The sequence below is a fragment of the Anser cygnoides genome, chromosome 2, assembly GCF_040182565.1.
Source record: "Anser cygnoides isolate HZ-2024a breed goose chromosome 2, Taihu_goose_T2T_genome, whole genome shotgun sequence".
NCBI classification, from domain to species: domain Eukaryota; kingdom Metazoa; phylum Chordata; class Aves; order Anseriformes; family Anatidae; genus Anser; species Anser cygnoides.
Window position 1 is genome coordinate 9097665 of NC_089874.1, and position 21304 is coordinate 9118968.

General features: G+C 37.9%; 1 protein-coding gene across 6 annotated transcripts in view; it reads left to right on the plus strand.

The window, feature by feature from the left end:
* Positions 1-21304, plus strand: part of RBM33 (RNA binding motif protein 33) — a 102754-nt gene that overhangs the window by 14248 nt on the left and 67202 nt on the right. For all 6 annotated transcript variants that reach the window (XM_048062259.2, XM_048062260.2, XM_048062264.2 and 3 more), the window contains exons 3-8: positions 425-473; positions 2469-2545; positions 4626-4926; positions 6041-6148; positions 12505-12676; positions 19585-19793. In XM_048062259.2, the coding sequence (XP_047918216.2) occupies positions 425-473; positions 2469-2545; positions 4626-4926; positions 6041-6148; positions 12505-12676; positions 19585-19793 (916 nt within the window). The remainder of the gene's footprint in view (positions 1-424; positions 474-2468; positions 2546-4625; positions 4927-6040; positions 6149-12504; positions 12677-19584; positions 19794-21304) is intronic.

Genomic DNA, 21304 nt, shown 5'->3' on the forward strand with positions numbered 1-21304 from the left:
GAAATGCAGCTGGGACCACGTGGTGGCCTGTAGGCTGAGTTGTGCCTACAGCATGTCACTGTCCTACCTGCTGCTTCTGTACGGAAGTAGGAAACAATAATTTGGACAGTGTGCTCAAATGGCCCTGACGAGGAGGATCTAGCTGTGTCTTATATGTCTGCACTTTGTCTAGGTCTGTGTACTGTATCGTAATTGGAGGGATATGGAAAGGAGATGGTCTGAAAATGAAGTGTTTGCACAACAGCAGTATTTATGTGTTTTGTCTGATGCATTTAACATCTTTTTCAGCTTGCTAAATGCTTTGTTAAAAGGAAAGCTTTGTGTGGAGTCTGTGACAAATCTCAAGTTAGTTTTTTAAGGCACATATGGTGCTTATTTCTGTTTTCTAAGGTTCAACTTTTTAAAATTTGTTAATATTTTCCAGTGAACTTGATGATGATTTGCTTGGAGAGGATTTGCTCGCTGGCAAAAAGGTAAGAGAGATGCATTAAAGTGAATTGTTACAGATAATGAAACGTGAATCTTGTTCAGCTCATCCACTCCAGTTATTTGATACGGCCTTTTACGTATCATACGGTCACCTCCCTGAAGCCTGAGAGTCACATTGCTCAGATATCTGATCTGCTGTCTTGCCAGAGCACTTTCAACCCAAAGCTCTGCTGCTTTTGTGAAATACTTCCAAGTCTGGTGATTTTAATAACATTTGAGTACATTTTTTCCTGAGGTAATTTCTCCTTGTAACACACAGTTCAAAAGAAAAAAGAGATGTCTCTCAAAATCAATTTATCTGAAGCTCAGATTGACGGAATTAAAATATATATATATATATGCATGTATATATGCTTTCTGCAGCTGGTCAGGATTCTTGAGAATTCATTTCAACTGCCAGTTTCCTGGCTATTAAAAGCTATTTGTCAAAATACCAGTAGTGTTTTGCTGCTCACTCCCAGCAGTGTTATACAGAGATCTGTTTGAGGTGCTCTGGTACATTCTGGATGGTGAGTGATTTAAAAAAAAAAAAAAAGCAGTCAGTGGTGTCTATTAAAGATCCACCCACTGCACTTCATTTGCTGCTACTTTACATAACAAGTAGGCAGAGGATTTTCCTTTCTACAGTAAAGGAAGGATGTGGGAAGAGCTAGTGTTGGAGAACATAAATGAGCTTCTTATGACTGCTCTAGACTCTTCACTCTGTGGTATACGTTTCCAAAATGGAACTGCACGAACGATTGGATTGCCTGTTTGGATTTGCCTGATACCTGCAAGAAGAGGCAGGGCTTCTGTTTGGGAAATCAAAACTGGCTGGTCACTTCTTTCTCCTCTTTATTTGCTAAATGAGTTCAATTAGAAAATAGTTCTTAAAGTTGTAGCTGGAGATTAATAGGTTTAAGAAGCACAGATCTGGTGAAAGTTGAGTTTTAATTGATGTAGCTTCACACTCTAAATGTTAGAAGCTAGCTTTGTGAAATTGTTCTGTAAGTAATCCCCGTTAAAGATAGGAAACCCTGTGACTAGTTTGCTGGTTATCAAAAATGTAAGCACTTAACATTAAATCTTTGTAGTTGAAATAAAGTTGATAAAGCTACTCACTAAAATTTGTCTGTATGAATATAAATTGATACTAGATTTCTCCAATGTATTACGTGTTCTTTTGCTTTCTTAGTCTTATTTTCAGTTTTCCAGAGCTCTCAGCAGTATCTCTGGGTATGGACTTATATGGTGGAGTAATAATAGGTTTCTCAGGAAGTTTTCCCTGAGCTATTTAGGCTAAACTTGCTTCTACTTAATCTCATCCAAGTACTTTTAGATAAGTCTACCCTTGTGTAACCTTTCTGCCCCCATTACTTCAGGGGGATGGAAATAATGTTGCTGAGCAAAACTTTAGTTATCTCTTTTACAGTGTAATTATTTAAAACAAAATAAAACAGAATAAATGCATGAAGCAACTGAAAATATGTTCGACAAATTAGGAGGAGTTCAGAAAAGGCACAATATTGTTTTTAATTCACTTGAAAACTACTTTGTTTTTCATATCATATATAAACATTTTGTCAATGTTCTTAATATCATTATATCATTTCTCCAGGCTCCTAAGTATCTGCTCATTAAAAAGAAGAGCAATTCAGTGTTTTTTTTGACTTGCCTAATGTATCGGGGTCACAGGGCAGTTAAATAATGCTAACCTTTCTCTCATCCTGGTATTTCTTTAAGTGAATTGTCATCTTTGGCTATATTTGGAAATACCTCAGTGAATAGTCTTGATAGCTGGGCAGATTTGAGTTTTGGAAGTTTCTGTTCAACCATCAAACATTTATTTACAGATTTGTTATCTTGAGTGGTATATTTTTTCTTGTTGAGCTAGGCAATTTCGTTGAAGATCCTCATTTAAAAAAAAAACAAACAAAAAAAACTTCTCTATAGTTTGTATCCATATTTTATGCTCATGATTGACTTTTTCTGAAACCTAGAATCAGTCAGACTTGTCAGATGAGGAGTTGAACGACGATCTTCTGCAAAGTGACAATGAAGAGGAACAAGAATTTGGGTATCTTTTCTAAATCCAGTGTTTTGAATAACTATTATGCTATATGTATAACCTATAAGTTTTTGACTACTACTACTGATAATAACTCAGTTTAGTAGTTACTAGTTACATACGTTAAGTAGTTTTGCTTCTTATTCAATCAACTACTTACTATATATGTGTGTTCAGTGGCATTGTTAACGTGTCAGTAAAACAATGCTTATTTATTTGAATCTAATAAAATGAACATAACCCAAAACTATAAAAAATATCCAGAAAGCTTAAAGAAGAAACCATATCATTTCCTATGCTATTTAGAACTGTTTGCAAGTACTTACAGAGCTCTTGTTCTGTGCTTTTTCTATTGTTGTAGGCTTTCATCTCTTGTTTTTTTGCTGCCATCCTGCTTTTAAAAATGTATCTTACCTCCTGAGACCTTGAGGAGGGGATCTCCGTGGTTTCTAAAGCATGAAATGTGGCTTAAATATTTGTGTACAGTACACAGCAGGAAATTTGTACGGGGTCTGTAGGGTTGAGCAGGGTTTCACTTCCATGGGAGTTCGGTGAGGAATCTGCCCTGTGAATACTCCGTGTTGATACGGACCCAGCGCTTAATTATGGGTGCTACAAATCAAAACAAGTCCTGATAGTTTCACTTTTCAAGCTGGACTAAAAGGGATTACAAGATGCTTGTGATGGAGAAGTGATGTAGTAGTATCACTGCTGCATTTAATGCTCTCTGTCTTTCCTGGCTGCTTTTCCTTGATGTCGTGCTGTGCAGGTCTATGTTCTGAAGGGGTATATTCATGTTGCTCCGAGATCTCCGTTCTATCCTTGGCCTGGATTAGGACGAGGGACATCTCCCTGTATTGGATTGATGAAGGCAGGGTGAAATACCTCACCATTGAGATCATCAATCTCGCTACTGGCTGCTGTTCTCTTCCCTGGAGGAGTGAGAGTTTGAGTGTTCCCTTCAACGTGGGGAGTCCCAGTTAGTCCTTGCTGTTTCTGCTCTGGATTTCCTCTTTGTGGGCCATGGGCAGCAGGGATAGCCGTATGACTGCACTAGTGCTGAGGAAGTACCAGGAGTGTGATAATATTACCCAGTAGAAGCAGATCTCTGCATTTTTAGCAGCTTTATTGCCAGGATATGAAAGCCTTGGTCCGCTCCTCTCCCTTTGTTTCCATTGAAACTCATCTGTATATTCCTCTGTAGTTGGGAGGATAATGATAATCCTGCATAATGTTTTGGTTATTGTATTACATCTTCTCCATCTGATAGATGCAAATTGCTCAAAGCTGCCTGGAACTTGTGCCCCCAGACTTATGAAAATAGTAAATAATAGGAATGTAATTTAAAAAACAACAAAAAACAATCTTTGTTTTCCTTGTACCCAGAACTCTCAAATCAATAAGAGCTTTTTCTCCCTGCTTTTATAACTAGTCTGCAGTTGGTGAGTCACTCTTTTATGTGTTGATGACAGTAGCTATTGTAAACAGTAAATTCTGAGTTTTGCTTTTTCTCCAGATAATAATCTTTGTTTTTCATTTCGATTGCTTTTTTCATTGTCTCTGCCAGTGCTGTTACTAATTTAAAGTCTTACGCATACATATATATTTGTAAATTTGACTATATATTTTACATAAAGTAGAACATGAAATCTGTCATAAAATGTAAGTTTGGATTCAAGGTAATGAAGAAGGAGCAATATTAATGCATTTAATAAAAAACTAATTCACCAGTTTATTTTGAGAGATTGGGAAAACAGATGCAATTGTAGTAATTTTGTGGATTTTTTTGTTAGTCTTGGAATTAAAATTAAATCCAGCCTGCTTTGGTTACTGAGCAGGACTTTTGCCAGTTTGACCTGTTAAACCATCTGGTTGGTTTGATTCCCCTGGTCAAATAGCCTGCAGTTCGTGATAAGCTGCAAGACAGTATGCGTTATGAAAGTATGGCATGGAGTCAAATAGTGTGTGAGGTATAATTTTGTCTACCAACTTAGAGAATGTGTGTCTGTTGGCTTTGTTTTGCGAAGTCTTTGTGAGTACACTTGACTGTTATATTTCAACCTTTGAATCTTTTTCCCCTATGCTGTAGTTCCCAAGGTGTCACAGTTAGCCTCGACGCTACATCTGGCTTACTTACATCCTACGAACTCTCTGAGACCATCAATGATGAATCAATAGAACATGAGTCTGAGTACGACCAAGGGGAAGATGAAATTGGTTACGACAAATCTGAAGCACCTGAAGAGTATGCTTCAGAGTATGCAGAGGAAGGACATTATGAAGGCAACGATCCTGAACTGACAGAAGACCAAATAGAATATGGGGAAGAGCCTGGAGAAGATGATGAAGTGCTAGACCTTGAAATCAATGAACCCCTAGATGAATTTCCGGTGAGTTTCTTTCTATTGTATCTTCAAAGATAACGTTGCTTCATGTGCATAGGGTTTCAGACTGATTTGAAATCTGTTTACCTCCCTAGGGAGTAGGGGAAATTAGACCTATTATCACTGTCTGCCAGTTTCTTTATCTAGGCTGTGACAAAGTTTGTGTTGACAGCTTGTTTGGCGGTAGGTAATGCTCCTTTGTCATGCTGGAAGGCAGTTGAGAATCATGACCTTGAGGATTGTATCCTTAAGGAAGAAAACAGCTTTGTGTGGTGGAGATACACTGCCAATTGTTAGAAGTACTTAATGCAAAAGCTTTTATCCAGGCTTTAGACAAGATCTGATAAAGTCCTTCGAAGGTGAAAAGATTATTGACCTGCTAAAGACATCTTTAAGGTGCTAATATCCCAAAGTGATTGATGTCCTGCTTGTTCATCCTTTTTGTAAGTGAGAACTGTCTAAACCTGAATAAAGAGATTGGAGGTTAGTTGAGAAAATGTCACCTGCATAATTTGGAATAATTTAAACTGTATATTAGAGAACACATGGTGCCTTTAATTGCTAGTTAAATGATTCAATTTTAATTAAAACTGTATGTGATCAGTGAGATTCCTTAAAATCTCAGCAAACTTTTTCTCTACTTTATTGTTGAGAATTGTAGAGAGTTGCTCAGGATTGTGCAGAATGTAACTCAAATAATTAGAGAATCTTGTAAGCATATTTACATTTTTGATGAGCTGAAACCTGATATTAACATATATGTGCTATAGGTGCATATTTCTTTTAGAAAGAAATTACTGCAGTTTTTGGTTCTTGAATTTGTAATCAAAATGAAATACAGAAGTAGATGGGCTAAGCAGTAATAGACAGGATCTTTGTGATGCCATTGCTGGGATATAAAAATGTTTTGGTTATAATTTTGGTAATATTGAAATTGTCCAGTTAAAAGCCGTGGTAATGGTATATAATCTGTCACTTATAATTGAGAATTCTGATAGATACAATACCTCTCTTCCAGTTCTGGTAACAATAACAATGCATACAGACACCTTCTCTTGACAGGTTTGTGTTGCTGTAAAGTTTGCCTATGTCTTTTCATCTTCTTGCATTATTCCTTTAGGACGAAGATTACATGCAGTCATATAATGAGCAAGCAATGGAAGAACAAGAATATACAGCTGATGAGGAGCTGGAAGAACCCCAGACAATAACAAATGAATCAGAAGAGGTATGTGGTGAATTTAGTGGACAATCAAATTAATGATTTTTCAGAATTTAAATTTCTGGAATTGTGAATATTGGTGGGTAAGAGCTGATGCAGCTTTGCCAATGTTGGATTATCAGTGGCATTAGTGTTTATGTAGGATGAGTTGCGATAGCATCTGTATTGTCAGATATTAAAAAAAATGAAAAAAAAAAGTCTGCCCCTTGGGCTGAAAATCATAAGGGAGAGTTCAAAGTGACAATGTTTCATCTTGGCTTCAGCACTAGAAACTTCAGGGATGCTTTTCGGTAGGAGAATGATAGTAACGCTATGTCATATTTAGGTTGTCTGTTAAAATCTCAGGTAGTTACGGTGCATTGTTTTCCAGACAGATAATTCACTGCTGTTGAGAGTGTATAGCTCTCAGGTAGCCCATTTTGAGGAGTGTGAACATGAAATGTTCTGTATGTCAGAACGGCAAAGTTCCGTTGTCAGAAACGCAAAGACCAGATTGTTGTTTTGAAAGAAGTTGTATTGGGACAGAATTTTTTATGAAGTTTATTTTAATTCTTCGATTGGGAAAGAAAATAAGTTCCATCATTTGTGAGAAGAAAGCTTATGCCAAAAGCTGTCAAGTATATGTTCACTCGTTATAGCCTGAAACAGTGGTATCATACCTGTTCATAATTTGCAGCAAGCTTTTGGTGTGGATTGCAAAGGGATTTTTTTTCCTTTCCCCACCAGGAATCCGTTTTCATATTACTTTTATCCAGTTCTTAATTAAATAGGATTGAGTGTAATACCTGCTGAGAAGTGTAGTCAGAGTGTGTTCCCTCTTTGGAGCCTGAGCTCATCAGAAAATTAATTCCTCAAAGACAAAGCAGCATTATTCTGTAAGGTTCTAACAAATGGGTGTGCTGTGATATTCTTCAGTTGCATCAAAATGATAATAAACCAGCATTCTTTGGTAGAGGAACAGAGACACATTGAAAGGAACCCACCTATGTTGTTCACTCTTTTTCTGTGCAGTCGTAACAGTCTATACCAAATATACCTTAAACATAGTTTATTTCCTAAAAATTAAATCTACTCTTCCAAAAACCTTTACAGCATTTAGAGATCTATTTTTTTGTCCATTCACTGGATAAATGGTTTCCTCCTGGTGTTTTATAAGCAGTCTGATGCACTTGTCCTGTCTGCAGCCACAGGCTGAGAGCATGGTACATTATGTAAAATTAAGTACATAGCTGTTCTTCACTGTCAAACTGACTGCTCTAAAAAAACACGGCTTCGTTTTTAGACAATAAACTAGTCAGTTCTGTAATAAATGTTGTCTAAATTTGTCTAATTCAGAGTTAAATTCCTTTCATTTGAAAGGCACCATTAATGCGTTTTTAATTGACTTTGTTAATAGAACTTTTAGAGAACTTGTTTGTCATATAATGTCAGTGTGCTGGCTTCATCTTTATTCTGTTGATCTCCATTCTGACTTCATTCTTACACCTTGCAGATTTCCACAGTTTTATTTCCAAAACAGTACTATCTTTTAATTCCTGTATTATTCCAGATGTATCGTATTTACCCTTGTTTTTAGGCTATCAGTTGGAATCTTCCGATGAGGATACCACAAAGAGAACCTTTGCAAAGTATGCGCTCTCGTATGTGACACTTAGGGCTCCAACGCCAATTTTTTTTATTTGAATGTTACATAACAGGCACTCTTCATTAAATCTCGTAACATTCACATCTTGTAAACAAGGGTAATCGTTGGCATTCTCCTGTAGAAAATACAAGGCAAGAACAAAGCTGTAGTAGATGAGGTTACAAATAGCATTGTTACTTTTTTGACTGAGATTTGGCATCTGAATAATGGGGAGAGAGCTGATAGAGAAAAGTGTTCTGCAGCGTTGTATTTTAAGCAGTTTCCACATTACAGAAATAGACAATTCCATTATACTTCATGAAGAATTTTTTTTTAAGTCAGAAAAGCTGGCTGGCCATAGGATTGGAACTTGTTGGGGGAAACTGATGAAGCAGGAAAGGGAGAGAGACCTGTTAGGGGCACTCAGGTGGGAGGTGGGAGGGAGGGGCAGGAAAAATTTATCCTTGTCTAGATCAGTTTCAGGGCATAGTTTTTCACTTGATATTTCATTTGAAAAGGTGCTTAGAACTTGGATTTTGAATTAATAAGAGTCTTCGTGGAGCTTCCTTGAAAACCCTAGCAGTGCTTCAGAAGATGTTTTTGCCTTTATAAGGTAAAAAGGAAATCTCAACACCAAGATGTTTCAGCAGCAAATAGATTTGGTAAAACTGTCAGTTACATGAGTTATCATGTCCTAAATACTTCTTAGAAGAATGATATCACTAATGATTTCTATGAAATATTCATAAAAATGTGACCTCCTAAAATCAAATTCATATTTTCTTTGTCATTTTAGTATTGGAACTAATCTCCTGTGAAGTCTATGATGGTGGTTTCTCATTGTATAAATTTAAACCATGTCTTGGCTTGTGCTGATAAGAAATGACGAGGACTTTGATCAGGAACATATTTCATGAAGAAACGCTGCACACTTGTTTTCTTTTTATAAAATGTAGACCAAAAAAAGCCAATGTCTGTGTTTGTCATAAGATTGTCCCATCTGTGTTTAACCAAAACTCTTGCATTTTGGTTCTTTTGTTGAAGTTTGAAGATAAAATCTTTCAGCCTGGAAGTAAATGATGAAAAAGTGCAAATCAGAACAGTCAAATTTTGAAGGTTCAGAAAAATATTTAGAAACTCTTTGGTTTGTTTGTTATTCCCATTTTGCATCTGTGAAATGGACTTTTCCTTGGAATAGATGTAACATCATCTTATCTGCTCTGTTTATCTCTCAATCCCTTAGGATTGAACAACTGCTGCTGCCTTAGTGTTAGCAAACAACCGGGGGCTACCATAGGCCAGTGATGTCAAAAAAGTTTTTGTTTCTGATTTGTAATGTTCCATGTGGAAGGGATCTGGTTTAACCTTATGACACTCAGCCTGGTTTATGCATCTTAGCACTCTGGCAAAAACTTGCCAATCCCATGCTTAGGATCCTGTGCTAAGATGAGCGAGCATTTATCACACTGATTAGCGTTTTCTCCTGCTTTCGTTGGGCTTTCTACGTCTGTTATCAGTCCTGCAGCTGCATGGTAAACTGGGCAGGAGCACTCGTTCTTGCTCTGTAGCAGATCGTAACCCAGCGTGGGGAGTTCTGGTGAATGACTGGGATTTATGGCATAATTATCTAATGAGTGTGGCAGAAAACTTTGACCTTGTGATAGGGGAAAGGTCACTGTTTTTTCCTCATAATGAAAAATCAGTAAAGCTCTTTGATAGCTTAGTACAAGGTGTCATAATGGGAAATGTTAAGCTCCCTTTGAGGAGAGCTGCTAAGAAGCCTTGGCTGACTAGTCCAGTCAAGTGACCTCAAGTGGCTGTTCAAGGACTGTTGATGTACATGCAGAGATATTCATGATTAGCTAGTATTAAATAGAATCCTTCAAGTGCTATTAATTCTGTGCCTGTGCTTGTGTCCTTTCCTGAATGAATTTCTTCTGAAATTCTATATGTCTATATTACTGTAATATTGGGAAAATAACTCCTGTTATGCTGAATGATAGAAAAGATGATCAAAAGAAGTCTTGCATGCTACAACTATTGTACAAATCGCAGGGGAAGGGGTGTATGCTCCTACACAGCTCAGATAACCTTTCCTGTAGCTATATGTAGAGAACATATGGTTGGCTGTCAGGCATGTTTGTGTCTCCATCGCAGCTAATATAAATCCCTCAATAATACGTATAATCAGACTTGGACATGGGTCAGTTAGCGTTCTCAGCGTTGTCTTTCCTTGGTGCTTGTTTTTTCATTAGCTCCTTTGATTTTTTGTCTTTGATACTTAATGCCTGCGTGGCTGTTGTTTGGTAATAGGTGGTGAATAATGTGAGGTACACCCGAAAGACTACAGAATTGGTATAAATGGCTAAGAAGAATAAAGTTATACTGGTGCAGGAAAGTTGAATAAATATTTTCTTAATGTTGCACAGGAAAGAAGTTATCTTGTACTCTGTTACAACTTGCATTTTTTTCAGAATGTTTTTTTTTCCCTCCAGAATAAATAAATAGTGAAAGGCAGCAGTTTCCACAGGTATTCTCTGTAGCATTTCATTAGACCACGTCAAGATTTCTCAGGACAGTGCAGACCACGTTAATCATTCTGTAGTCTGAGCTACACATAGAGCCTTGCACGAGTAAGTTTTGCACTCATAGAGGAAATTATGTAACTGAGACCTGGCTTTGAGGAATGAAAAGTGTAATCCCAGCACAGCCTTAAAGAGGCACGAAGGTAGAAAATGGATGTGTCTGGGGTTTATGTTCTAAAGTAAAAGCAGGAGGCTCAGAGCAGCGAGAGCTTGTTTCACAAAACAGCTGCTTCGATTCAGACTCCCAAATTGAGATCCTGAAGGGAGAGACCTTAAAGACGAGCATTGGAACAGTGAAATTACAGGTTTTATGATAGTTTAAAACATAGATTTGATGGAGGTTTTGCTACTCCTTTCCCTTCTGGGAGTCCCTCTTTTGAAAGTAAAATTCTAACTCTCTCTCTCCCCCTCTTTAATTATTGTTTAATAAAAACAAACAACGTTAACATCTCTTCCCTTTCTAACATGACTCCTTTGTTCCACAAGTTTCAACTGCCTTTCCTCTGAGGTGCTTTGATTTTCCATGGATATGTTAATCAGACCAGTTGTTCTCAATTTGGGTTTGCTTTTGAGGCTTGCATTTCTTTCAGTCTTGAAGGATTTTCTTTGCCTGCGATCCTATCTGTTGTTTTTAACTGTGCTATTTGATGATAAAGTGTGTTTATAAAATATCTCTTAACAGATATAAGGCTTAAAGCTTTGTGTAAACGTAGACTGTTACGTTAGCTATATCTTTAAACATTTTTAGTCAGGAAGTACAATGCTTGAATATGTGCTTAGAATGGATAAAATACAATCTGAGATAAAGAGATGGCAGGTTGAAAACAAGGTGGGATCAGTAGCCCGTTGAAGACTGGTAACTGAGCATACAGATCGTGTCTTCACCTGGTGGAAGCTGCTGAAGCTTTGAGCTTGAGTTCTTAGTGTGCCGCCTTTTACAGTTGAGACTGTCTTGCCAGATCCTGTCTCTTCTTGTATCTTGTTTCCTGTGTTTTTGTGAGGAAATTTGCAGTCTCTTCTACTATTCTGCTATTTATTCTCTTTCTTGGTGTTTGACTTAATATCTGTCTACATGACTGACACGCTTTGCCTTTTTCATATAAATTACTGCACTGATCTGGTTAATTAGAAGATTAAACCATTTCTCGCGTGTTACATTTCACTCACTTCTTAACTGTCCTCAAGCAGCATAGAAGTTGTGATCTGTTTAGCAGCTTTACAAAGAATTAGATTGCATGTGCTGGCTCTAAGAAATGAGCAAGTAGGCTTCTACAAAAAAAAAAAAAAGCCATATCTACAGTAACCAAATATTTTATGGAAAATCATACTGTTTTAGAACATTTCTAATTTTCAATTCTGGAAATCAAATATAACTTGTGTAACGTTCAGAGCATTAATTTTATCTTGCCAGCACAGGGCAATGACATTTATTTATATATTTTAATTTGAAGGTGAGGAATCCATTTTCATTTGGGAATTTTCATCTGAATAAATGTTCTCCGTTACAGAGAGAATTGGAAAGTAAATGAGGACAAGGGAATAGCATTCCAATATACAAGTTTACTATATTCAAATTTTATGCAATCCTTTTCTCCGTTCTCTTCATCATTTGCTGAATTAAAACTCGGAAATAGTCAAGGAGTGGAAAAAGTAAAGACAAGTACAATTATGTGTACCTGGAGGAATAAAATTGAGAAATGTGAGGTTATCTATATTTTTCTACAACATGCTACTTGCAGTTGTTAGCAAATCTAAAAAAAAAAAAGGATTTAGTGTTTGGATTCCGTGAATCTGGTTGTATCCCAGGCTTGCATCTTAGTCAATTCAGTGATGGAATGTCACTCTGTGTGCAAAAACAGCTACTAATCAGGTGGCGATTCTAATTGGAGATTCCACCTGCCCTAGAGCATTGTATCAAAGTAAGTTTTCTTGGTAGATGTTACACAGATGCAGAACATATAATAAATTGTGTGTGTGTATATATATATATTTAAATTGCTAAAGCTTTAATATTCATTGAGTTTCTATAATATATAATACCAGTAAAATTTGTACAAAGGGACTTTTAAAAAAAATGCATTGTCTTCTGAATCTCACTGATCACAAGAAAGTAGATTTTTCAGTTTGCATATCCTCTGTATTTTGTGATTCAGGCAGCTATTGAATCTCTGGAACTTCAAGATGAGACAAAAGAGGAATCTGATGAAGAGGAGGATGATGATGAAGAATCTGGACGATTACGTTTCAAAACTGAACGGAAAGAAGGAACGATAATTAGGCTCTCAGATGTGACAAGAGAAAGGAGAAACATTCCAGAAACTCTAGGTGAGATTCTGTGGCAATGGACTATATTGAAGAGCTATAATATAAAATAAACTAAAAGAGGCTTTCTAGAACTTTTAGGAATGAGTTTGGCAAAAGATAGAACAGCCTTTTTCTAACTTATACTGGCATAAATGCAAATTATCCAAAGTCATTTGTAGTGTCTGTCTCCTTGGTGGTAATGTTTAAGCTTACAATATTTTGAAAACTAGCACAATGCTTGTTCCCTGACACTTTTGTGGTGTCTTTAAAACCTTTCATGTTTTCAAGCAGCGGCCATCTGGTCTTTGTTTCACTGCTTATTGTGGTGCAGTGCAATTTAAGGAATTCCTTTAGACTTCATTGCCTGGAAGATTTACACTTTATAACACAGATCTTGTTACTTCTGTTCTGCTGTCAAATACCTGTATTTTTTGCAATGTTTCCCCTTAGGAATGTGAGTGTGTTACGAACCTATCGTGTTCCCCCTGTTGGTTTGGCCTAGAGAAGTTCTAACTTGCTGATCTGCAAATGTACTTACAGTGTTAGAAAAATATAGAACCCCCATCTTCTCTTTTCAGGTTTTCTAAGGTGGAGCTATGGGAGTGTCTCCTACTGACTTGATTCTATTAGGCAGCATCTAAAAGAGTAGTTTTTCTTCATAGGGGAGTGGTGTAACATAAGCTCCATGTGGCTAATGAATTTGACACTTATTTCCAGAAGAAGCAGTAGATATGCAACTGTCTTACAACTGCCAATTTAGTTTGTAAATAGAATGATACTGGTTTGTTTTTTGAGAGCTCAAGACTTTCCGAGAGTTCAAGACCGGCTGTGTGTCTTGGGTACTTGAGTATTTGATCCTTGAGTTTTAAAAACTCTGACATGTTCTGTCCTACTGGGGATACCCATACTGCCCTTCATGATGTGCTTACAGTGGTGGTAATGCTCAAAAAAAAAAAAAAAAAAGTTAAAATGGTGATAGTGAGATGGGTAGAAGTTAACTTTTGCTTTTAAAGGGGTATGCTATTCTCATAGTTTCGGTGTTGAACCAAAGTATCAATTTAAAAGGTCAGATCTTTTGAAGAGAATCAAGGTATGCAAGAGAGAGAGTTGAACTGGTAATGAAGGCAAATTGTCACTTCGTTTTGGCTAATTGCCAGATATCACTGGGAGAAGATATCTTTTGATGGTATTTATAAGTTTTGCCTGGCTGTAGGCATGAATTCCTCATGCAGGATTGCTGTAAGATGGGTCCCACACAGCCCAAACTTGGTAGCTGGGTGCTTCTGCTTTCTTTCCAGGTGAGACAGTGTCTTTGGGGCAACAGGGCATTTTGAAATTTCAAAATTTCTGGAGCGCCTATTTAGATTGCTAGGACCTGTCCTGATTAAATTTTCCTTTTCCTTTAAAAGGCTTGCCTTAAAAATGGGAGTCAGTTCTAGGGATTTTTCTCTGAGCTGCTCCTCCTTCTCCTGTAATATGCTTGCACAGTTTTGGGCTTTTACTGTGCATGTGAAAAATGAGAAGCCTTATGTCTAGAATAAAGGTGTTGTAGCTATGAGGACTTATTCATGAGCAACAAGGAGTCAGCTGCAAAGGCTGAACCGGCCTTTCACAGTAGTATTCCTGTTGTGCTCTGAGAGACATCAGCGCGTGACTTTGAATCAAGGTCTTTTTAATCTGTTGTTTGTATTTATTGTATAGTTTTTACAGTTTCAGGCAAAGTGTGTATTGTAGGCCTTTATTTAACTTTTTTTTATAAGCAGGTGTTGATATTGACTAAAATAAGCCTGAAGGGAACCATCTAGAAGGGTTCAGACACAAAAGTAATATATAGGGGCAAGGGATATTTTAGCTGAGGTGTATTCAAAATGTGTTTTCAACCATAAAACCGTATAGGCCGTATCCCATTTATACAAAAGGTGCTGGTAGTCTTACAAAACAGGATCATCTCAAGGTAAGAATACACTGGAATAGCCAAATCTCAGCATGTAATTACAAGGTAAATGACAGTTCCATGCATTTTTATATATCTATGGGTTTACTCAGTAGTGTAACGTAAAAACAAGACTAGCCAAGGAGAAGAAACTCTATAGTAGAGCTCAGCTGTTAAAAGAACAGTGATCAGAACAAGACTGACTTCTGTGGGTGATCAGGGATGTTGCTCTGATGTAAAAGGTGATGCAAATGTACGTGAATCTGTAAACAGCTTTTTTTAACTGGTCCTTGCAAAAATATAATCTTGCTGTTGTGAAAAGATTTCTATTTAGTCTAGTTTTTTGTTATTTTGTTGATAAGAGACCAAATGCCTGGTGGAAAGTTAAACAGCAAAAATGCCTTGCCTATAAATATCAGCTTTTGAGATTATAGAACAGGTTTTTAGACACTACTGGTTTAAAAATGAAACTTCATTGGAGAGCTACATCTCCTTACTTTAAAATCTGAACATAGTTGAGAAAACACTTATAGAGAAATTAACATTTCAGTTGAAGTTACAAACGTAATTTCCATCCTGTCACATTTTGGTGACCTTTTGTGACAGCTTGTCTCTATTGGAGGAGTGCATTCTTACTTGCTGATTAAAGATGTCATTTGAAACCATTTTATTACCAGGGATAGTGAAATTAATCTTGACACTTAGAGACACTAGAAAAATAATTGCTGATTCACTGCATTAAATATGTGCATGTGAGAGAACTGTACAGTCAAGATTAGAGCAAGTGTGTGCTAGTAAAACCATGCAAAAATACAGTGTATTCGCATAAATGTAGCTGAGATTTTTCCTAAATATTTTGTTATCCAAGATACAGGAGTGCTATAAAAAGTTTAAAGGAGAGGTTTTGTTGGACAACTGTTAAATTGATTTTTCTAGAGGTGCTGAGTTTATCATTTTTGACGAGAATCAAATAACTTACAGTGGATGTGATTGAATTGTTGTCGAGTTGGTGTTGTAATTATGCTGTGGATCTACTCATAAAGAAATATGAAGAAAAAGAAGAGACTTTGGCATTGCCAAACTGAATTGTTCTCTCTATAGCTAATTAAAAACAAAAAAGCAAACAAACCCCTACACTTATGCAGACTCCCTTGCAGGCTGATAACAATGGTTTATATATGTGGAATTACTTCCTGTTATGTTCTGCTTCGTTTTTGTTTGCTGATACCTACTGGCTGAGATTTCAGGCAAGACTAGGAAATTAAGATGAGTGGTTTCACTGTCACTCTGTTGCACTGTGTGCAGAAGAACAAGGTGTGATCACATTACAAGTCTGCATGATGGGGAGAAAAATAAATAAAATGGGAGAAGAGTCCCTCTCTCTCTGAATCCCTCTTGATTCAGATGGTACATGTGCATGTATATATAAATACGTGTATTTTTTTTATGGCTGTTGTGGAATGGGATTCGTGCTATAAATCTGTACATTACCCAGAACAACAGGGGTTCTGGGGTTCTGAAGCCTGGGCATCTGAATTGAGAGCTGTCCAAGGCAGGTGTAGCAGCAGAGACCTTTGTTCAGGGCTGGTGCAGGCAAGAGCTGGTGGCTGGGGGGGGGACAGGGCTGTGTCCAGCCTGGCCCAGCATGTGTTGATGACGATGCACACAAGCTCACAACCAGGGAGAAGCAGTGGCCTTTTCACAGGAATCCCTGGGTGTGCTTTAGAAGAGACTGGGGAGGGAACGATGATCTTCTCTTCGTCTGCGTCTGACTTCCTTTCAGGGCAAACGTCTGATGTTTTTCAAGGAAGACATTTCCCTGCTCCCCTCCCCGCAAAATCTTCTTCCATGCTATTTTTTCTCTTAGGTCTTTGCATGTGTGGCACAGTGCTCTGCAATGGGATAAACTGCCCACCTCACAGTTGAGCTGTCTGTGCTTTGCTGCATGGTGATAGATAGCAATGTAAAGAGCTTGGGGTGTTCATGGGGAATGAGTTTAGTTTTCACTTTTGTAGCCTGTCTCTGAGGCTCTAAACCTGCAGTTGTGTGTGAACAAAATTCTTTACAGGTACGCTGTTTTCTTCAGCAGCACATTGTGGAAGATGTATTCTTGATGTGTTAATGTAATTTTATATTCCTTTGTCTCCCAGTCAAGTGGTTATAATGTACTTCTGTGGTCAGAGGTGTGGTGTGTATGTAATGGTGCTTACTGTAATGAATTCGTGGGGGTTATGTTTTGGGTTGGATGTTTTTTTCCAGGTTCAGAGTTTCATCTGTCAGAGTGAAACTGTGTGCAAAACTGAAACTGTGTGCAAAACTGGATACAGTGCCTCTGATTTAAAGACACTGCCTTTAAAAGTTTTTGAGAACTTTTGTGTAAAGTGAGAAGGGAAATAATTTATTAGTCTTCATCTTGAAGAGAGTGAAATGTACATACATGTTTAAGGTCATCAAGACTGACTTTGACCAGGATGCTTTCATCCCTTCCCAGGGCATAATCACCATAGCTCTCTGAAGTCATTTTGTTAGGGGAAACCCATCCTTCCTTCTAACATTGTTTCTACGCAGTGTCCTCCAGTGCCTGCTAAAGAGGTTGAGAGACTCAGACATGGTCTTGTAGGAAGCCTAGCTGCCTTCCTGGGTTTTTGCTTTCCTCACGTGTGACTTTTAAGCTGTTTAACAGGAAACAGTGTTTTGAATGAATATCCGTGATAGGTACTTGCTGCAATGACTGAGCATTGCTTTCCAAACTAACTTGCTGAGTTCAGGGTTGTAGAGCGGAAAATAGCAGGAAAAAAATGTCCTGCTTGTCCTGTTTTTGACGAAATAAGAGAGAACTTTCCAACTGGCAGCATGCCCAGGGTGGCTCTGCAGGATTTGGATCCCCTCTGGTTCAAGGAAGGGGAGCTGTTGCTTTGCAGTGTAGTGGCATTATTTCTGACTAAGTATGTGGTAGTCAGCGAGCGTTCTTTCCTGCAGACCAACTAAAAGCCAGTGTCAGCCCTTTCACACTTGTAAACCTGTGAAGTTGCTTCAGGCATGGACAGAAAGGAGGTTTGGAATGAGAGCTGTTTTTTCCATTAAACCAGCTTTTTCCATCCTTGACAGCAGAGGATGGATAGGGTGACTGTTTTAGGCACATCTAATGCTTTAGATTGCATTGGATGAGAGGATGGTTGTCTTAATTTTCCTTGCTAATACACAGTGTGCACATTTAATACCATACAAAGACTTTAGGAGTGTGATTCACTGCCCCTTGTCTAAGCATGCTAAGAGATTTTGCTGATCAGCTGGGGCTCTGCTGATCTCCTGAGGTGGTACTAGGGCAGAAGTAGCATCTTGTAAGAACATCTGATGCAGTTGTAACTTGAGCTTTTATGTCACATAATTCCAGTGTCAGAGAGGGGAAATGAAAGGAGGCAGACAAACCACCAACATGCAGAAATGGAATAGCAAACTATAGGACAGATTCTGGGATTTTAGGCAGTCTGTCGTGTTTGCTGTGTTCTTGGACTGTCAGCAAGTTCTAAGCTTTTCTTCTAAGAACCGAGAAGCACCAGTTTTCTGCAGGTGTTGAATACCTCTGAAAATTGGGACATACAAATTGACAGCCTTTGCAGCTCCATTGTGCTGGTAGTACCTGCAGGTAGCCAGGTAAGGACAACTGCGGCAGCAGGACTATGCTGTTCTTACCCTTCCGTGCCCTTTTGTTAATCCTCAACTTCACAAACTGACTGAGATTGCTTATAAAGATGTTTAAGGTGGTGATTCAGTAGCTTTGGCTATTGTACTGGCAAGAAACGTTAATAGTTCTCTAGGTCCTTAATGATATATTCCTGATGGAGGATATGTAGCTGTGCAGAGGTTTTATTATAGTGTCTTATAGCTGCTTTAAGAGCACTGTGAAATGAGAAATATTTCTATTCTGATCTTGAGATACTGCAGCTTTTACTTGTAGTATTAGCAAGTAACCAATTTCTCCTGAAAAATTGGTCTCTATACCCGGGTTCCTTTAAGAGCAGACTTCATTTTAATAGAAAAATGGAATTCTTGCACTACTTGTTATTCATATGAATTCAAAATATGTTTTTATAGGTCAGGAATGTGTTTCTTGTAGACTAGTTTAATTTTTCACTGTTAAGTGCAAAAGTCAGTTTCAGAGGTAATGAGAGATGTGACTGGCACATGGCAAAATGCTCAGCTGCAAGTCTGGGTTCAACGTTATTCCCCTTAAATAACCAAAACCTGGTGAGTGGCACTACTGCTAGTGTCACAGTGTGCTTGCTGAATTCTGTTTTGGATTTTCTTTCCAAATAACTTGATTACCCGGGTCTGTAACTGCATAGTTTTCTCTTAATTTTATCAGCATTGTCCCAGATTTCCAACAAACTTGGCAGTTTTTGTTGAGTGCCATCTGTTCTCTGGTGTCTGCCTGTCGGGTGGATTGGGTGGGTGTTAGCAGTGGTTATGTATTTGGCTTGAGCTGAGCACACAATTTAAAGTGTGCTCCAAGTGGCATTATCACTTGTGAAGCACAGTTGGTTCTTCAGCCATGTACAAGAAATAAAATAAGCAGTTACATACTGCAAAAAAACACCTCATCGACCAGAAATGGAATACGCCCATGTGCAAAACATTCTGGTGGGTAAAATCTGTTCTTATGGAAGACTCAACATATCCTTGATAGTAGAGTTTGCTTGGGCATTCATTTTGCTGCCTGACATTTCTGTGGCTAAGTGAGAGGAAAAACAAACCTTTTTGTTCATGTTTGTTTCATTCACCTGCCAGTTTTTGCCTGTGCACCAGACACAAGTATCTGTGTGTTTTTTGCTGCTGAAGGTGTCTTTAATGAAATGTTAACATGCCACCTAAAGGAGATCAAAGTGCCTGCAAATTTTGTCAAGTTGTGGGGATGCTTCTGTAGTTTTAGTGTTTTTCATGGTATTTTGTGTGTTTTCAGCTTGAAGCTAAAATATTTTTCTCTTTTTTTTAACAGAACTTTCTGCAGAAGCCAAAGCAGCATTACTTGAATTTGAAGAAAGGGAAAGGCAGCTTAAACAAGGACGGTATGGCTCAAGGAGAGGAGGGCGAAGAGGAGGCTCAGTCATGTGCCATGGAATGGGAGAACAAAGGAGAGACAATAACGATAGGGGAAGAATGAAGGATCATAGGCCTGCACTGCTGCCAAACCAGCCATCGACAATGGTACCTTTTAACCCTTAGTATTCTTTGAATGTACTTGCAAGGAATTATGATGAAAGGCATTCTAAATTTGAATCTTTATGAAGGTGGAATATAGGTATTCCTACACACACATTTTACTCTTTCAGGGCACTGTTAGGCAAGGTGGGCTTTGCATAAGGTGGTGATCATAAAAGTATGGGATTAGTCCTGCTACCAGCCTCAACCTGAGGAATCTCAAGGCCTCCAAATGAAAAGCAGATTTTGACTCATGCGCATGTAATCAGGCTTTTTACTGCCTTGCATATGCGTGGAGGAGTAAGCTAATTCCTTTGAGAAGTCCTCTACATGCAACATGGGAACATGTTCAGTCCCACATTACTAAATTAGTTAAAAAAAAAAAAAAAAAAGAATCTGTGAAATAATTCTTGAGTTTTTTGAAACTGATTTTTTTTGCTGCCACTTCTTTAATTTTTTAATTTTTAAAAAATCTGTTTATTCCTACCATACTACTGTGGAGGCAAATAGAAATGAAGGAAAGTAATCACCACTAGATAAATCAGTTTCGTAGGCTTTCAGATGAAATTTAACTTTGTTACAAAGCACAGGCAGAAAAAAAATAGTATGACAGAATAGAAGACTTTACTTTTTCCATCCCAAAACACAGTAGGTTTAAGATCCAGAGGTATCCCAGATTCACTTTTTTTTAACTGTTTTACAGTGTACTGGAAGCTGAGATTGTAGAACAAAGCTTGTGAATGCCTTTGCAGGACAAGGTCATCCGTATTAAACAAAGGGGACTTTTTCCAACAGCAGTAACTCTAGGTGCTGATCGCTAGCAGGAGTTGGTGGCTGGCTCAGTGATTGAGAGCCCTGCAGTGGAATGTTTTAAAACAGTGAAGGTGGAATTGTTTTTTCTATATTGCTGCAGTCTTTGCTACTTATTTTAATCTTAAATGTTGTAAACATTTCTGTGCTCATCATAATATCTTGTGCATGCTTTGTAGCTGCTTTGCTTGATGTATGTGGCTGCTGGGGAAAAAAACCAAACAGATGTCACATCTTTGTTACTAAAAGGTTGTGTGCTTGGGACTCTTCGTGCGCTACGATTTGAAAGTTACTGGCCTAGGGCTGACCCATAGTATCAGTGAGTTTAGAAGTAGAAAAATGAATGTCTGAAGAAAAACTTGATTTATTTTATTATAAAAGATTTTGGCTACTTGTGTTTGAGAGTGCTGAACAGAGACTTTCTTTTTGTTATGAAAAATACCTTTCAAGGTGTCTGTAAAGCAGTTTAATGTTTTTTTCTTTCAAGCAGTATGGATAGATGGGCAGCACTGATATCTTAATATAGCTTAACTTGTACTTTGACTTTTCTTCCTACTGTTAGGTCAGTCTTCTCTCTAAGGCAGAGAGGAAGAGAGAGGCGCTCCTATACATGAGGCGAAAGTTAGGGGATTTGCTTTGATATTGGGCCTCATATTTCAGTGCATCGTATTGCAGCCGATGGCAGTTTCAGCGGCATATGCAGAACC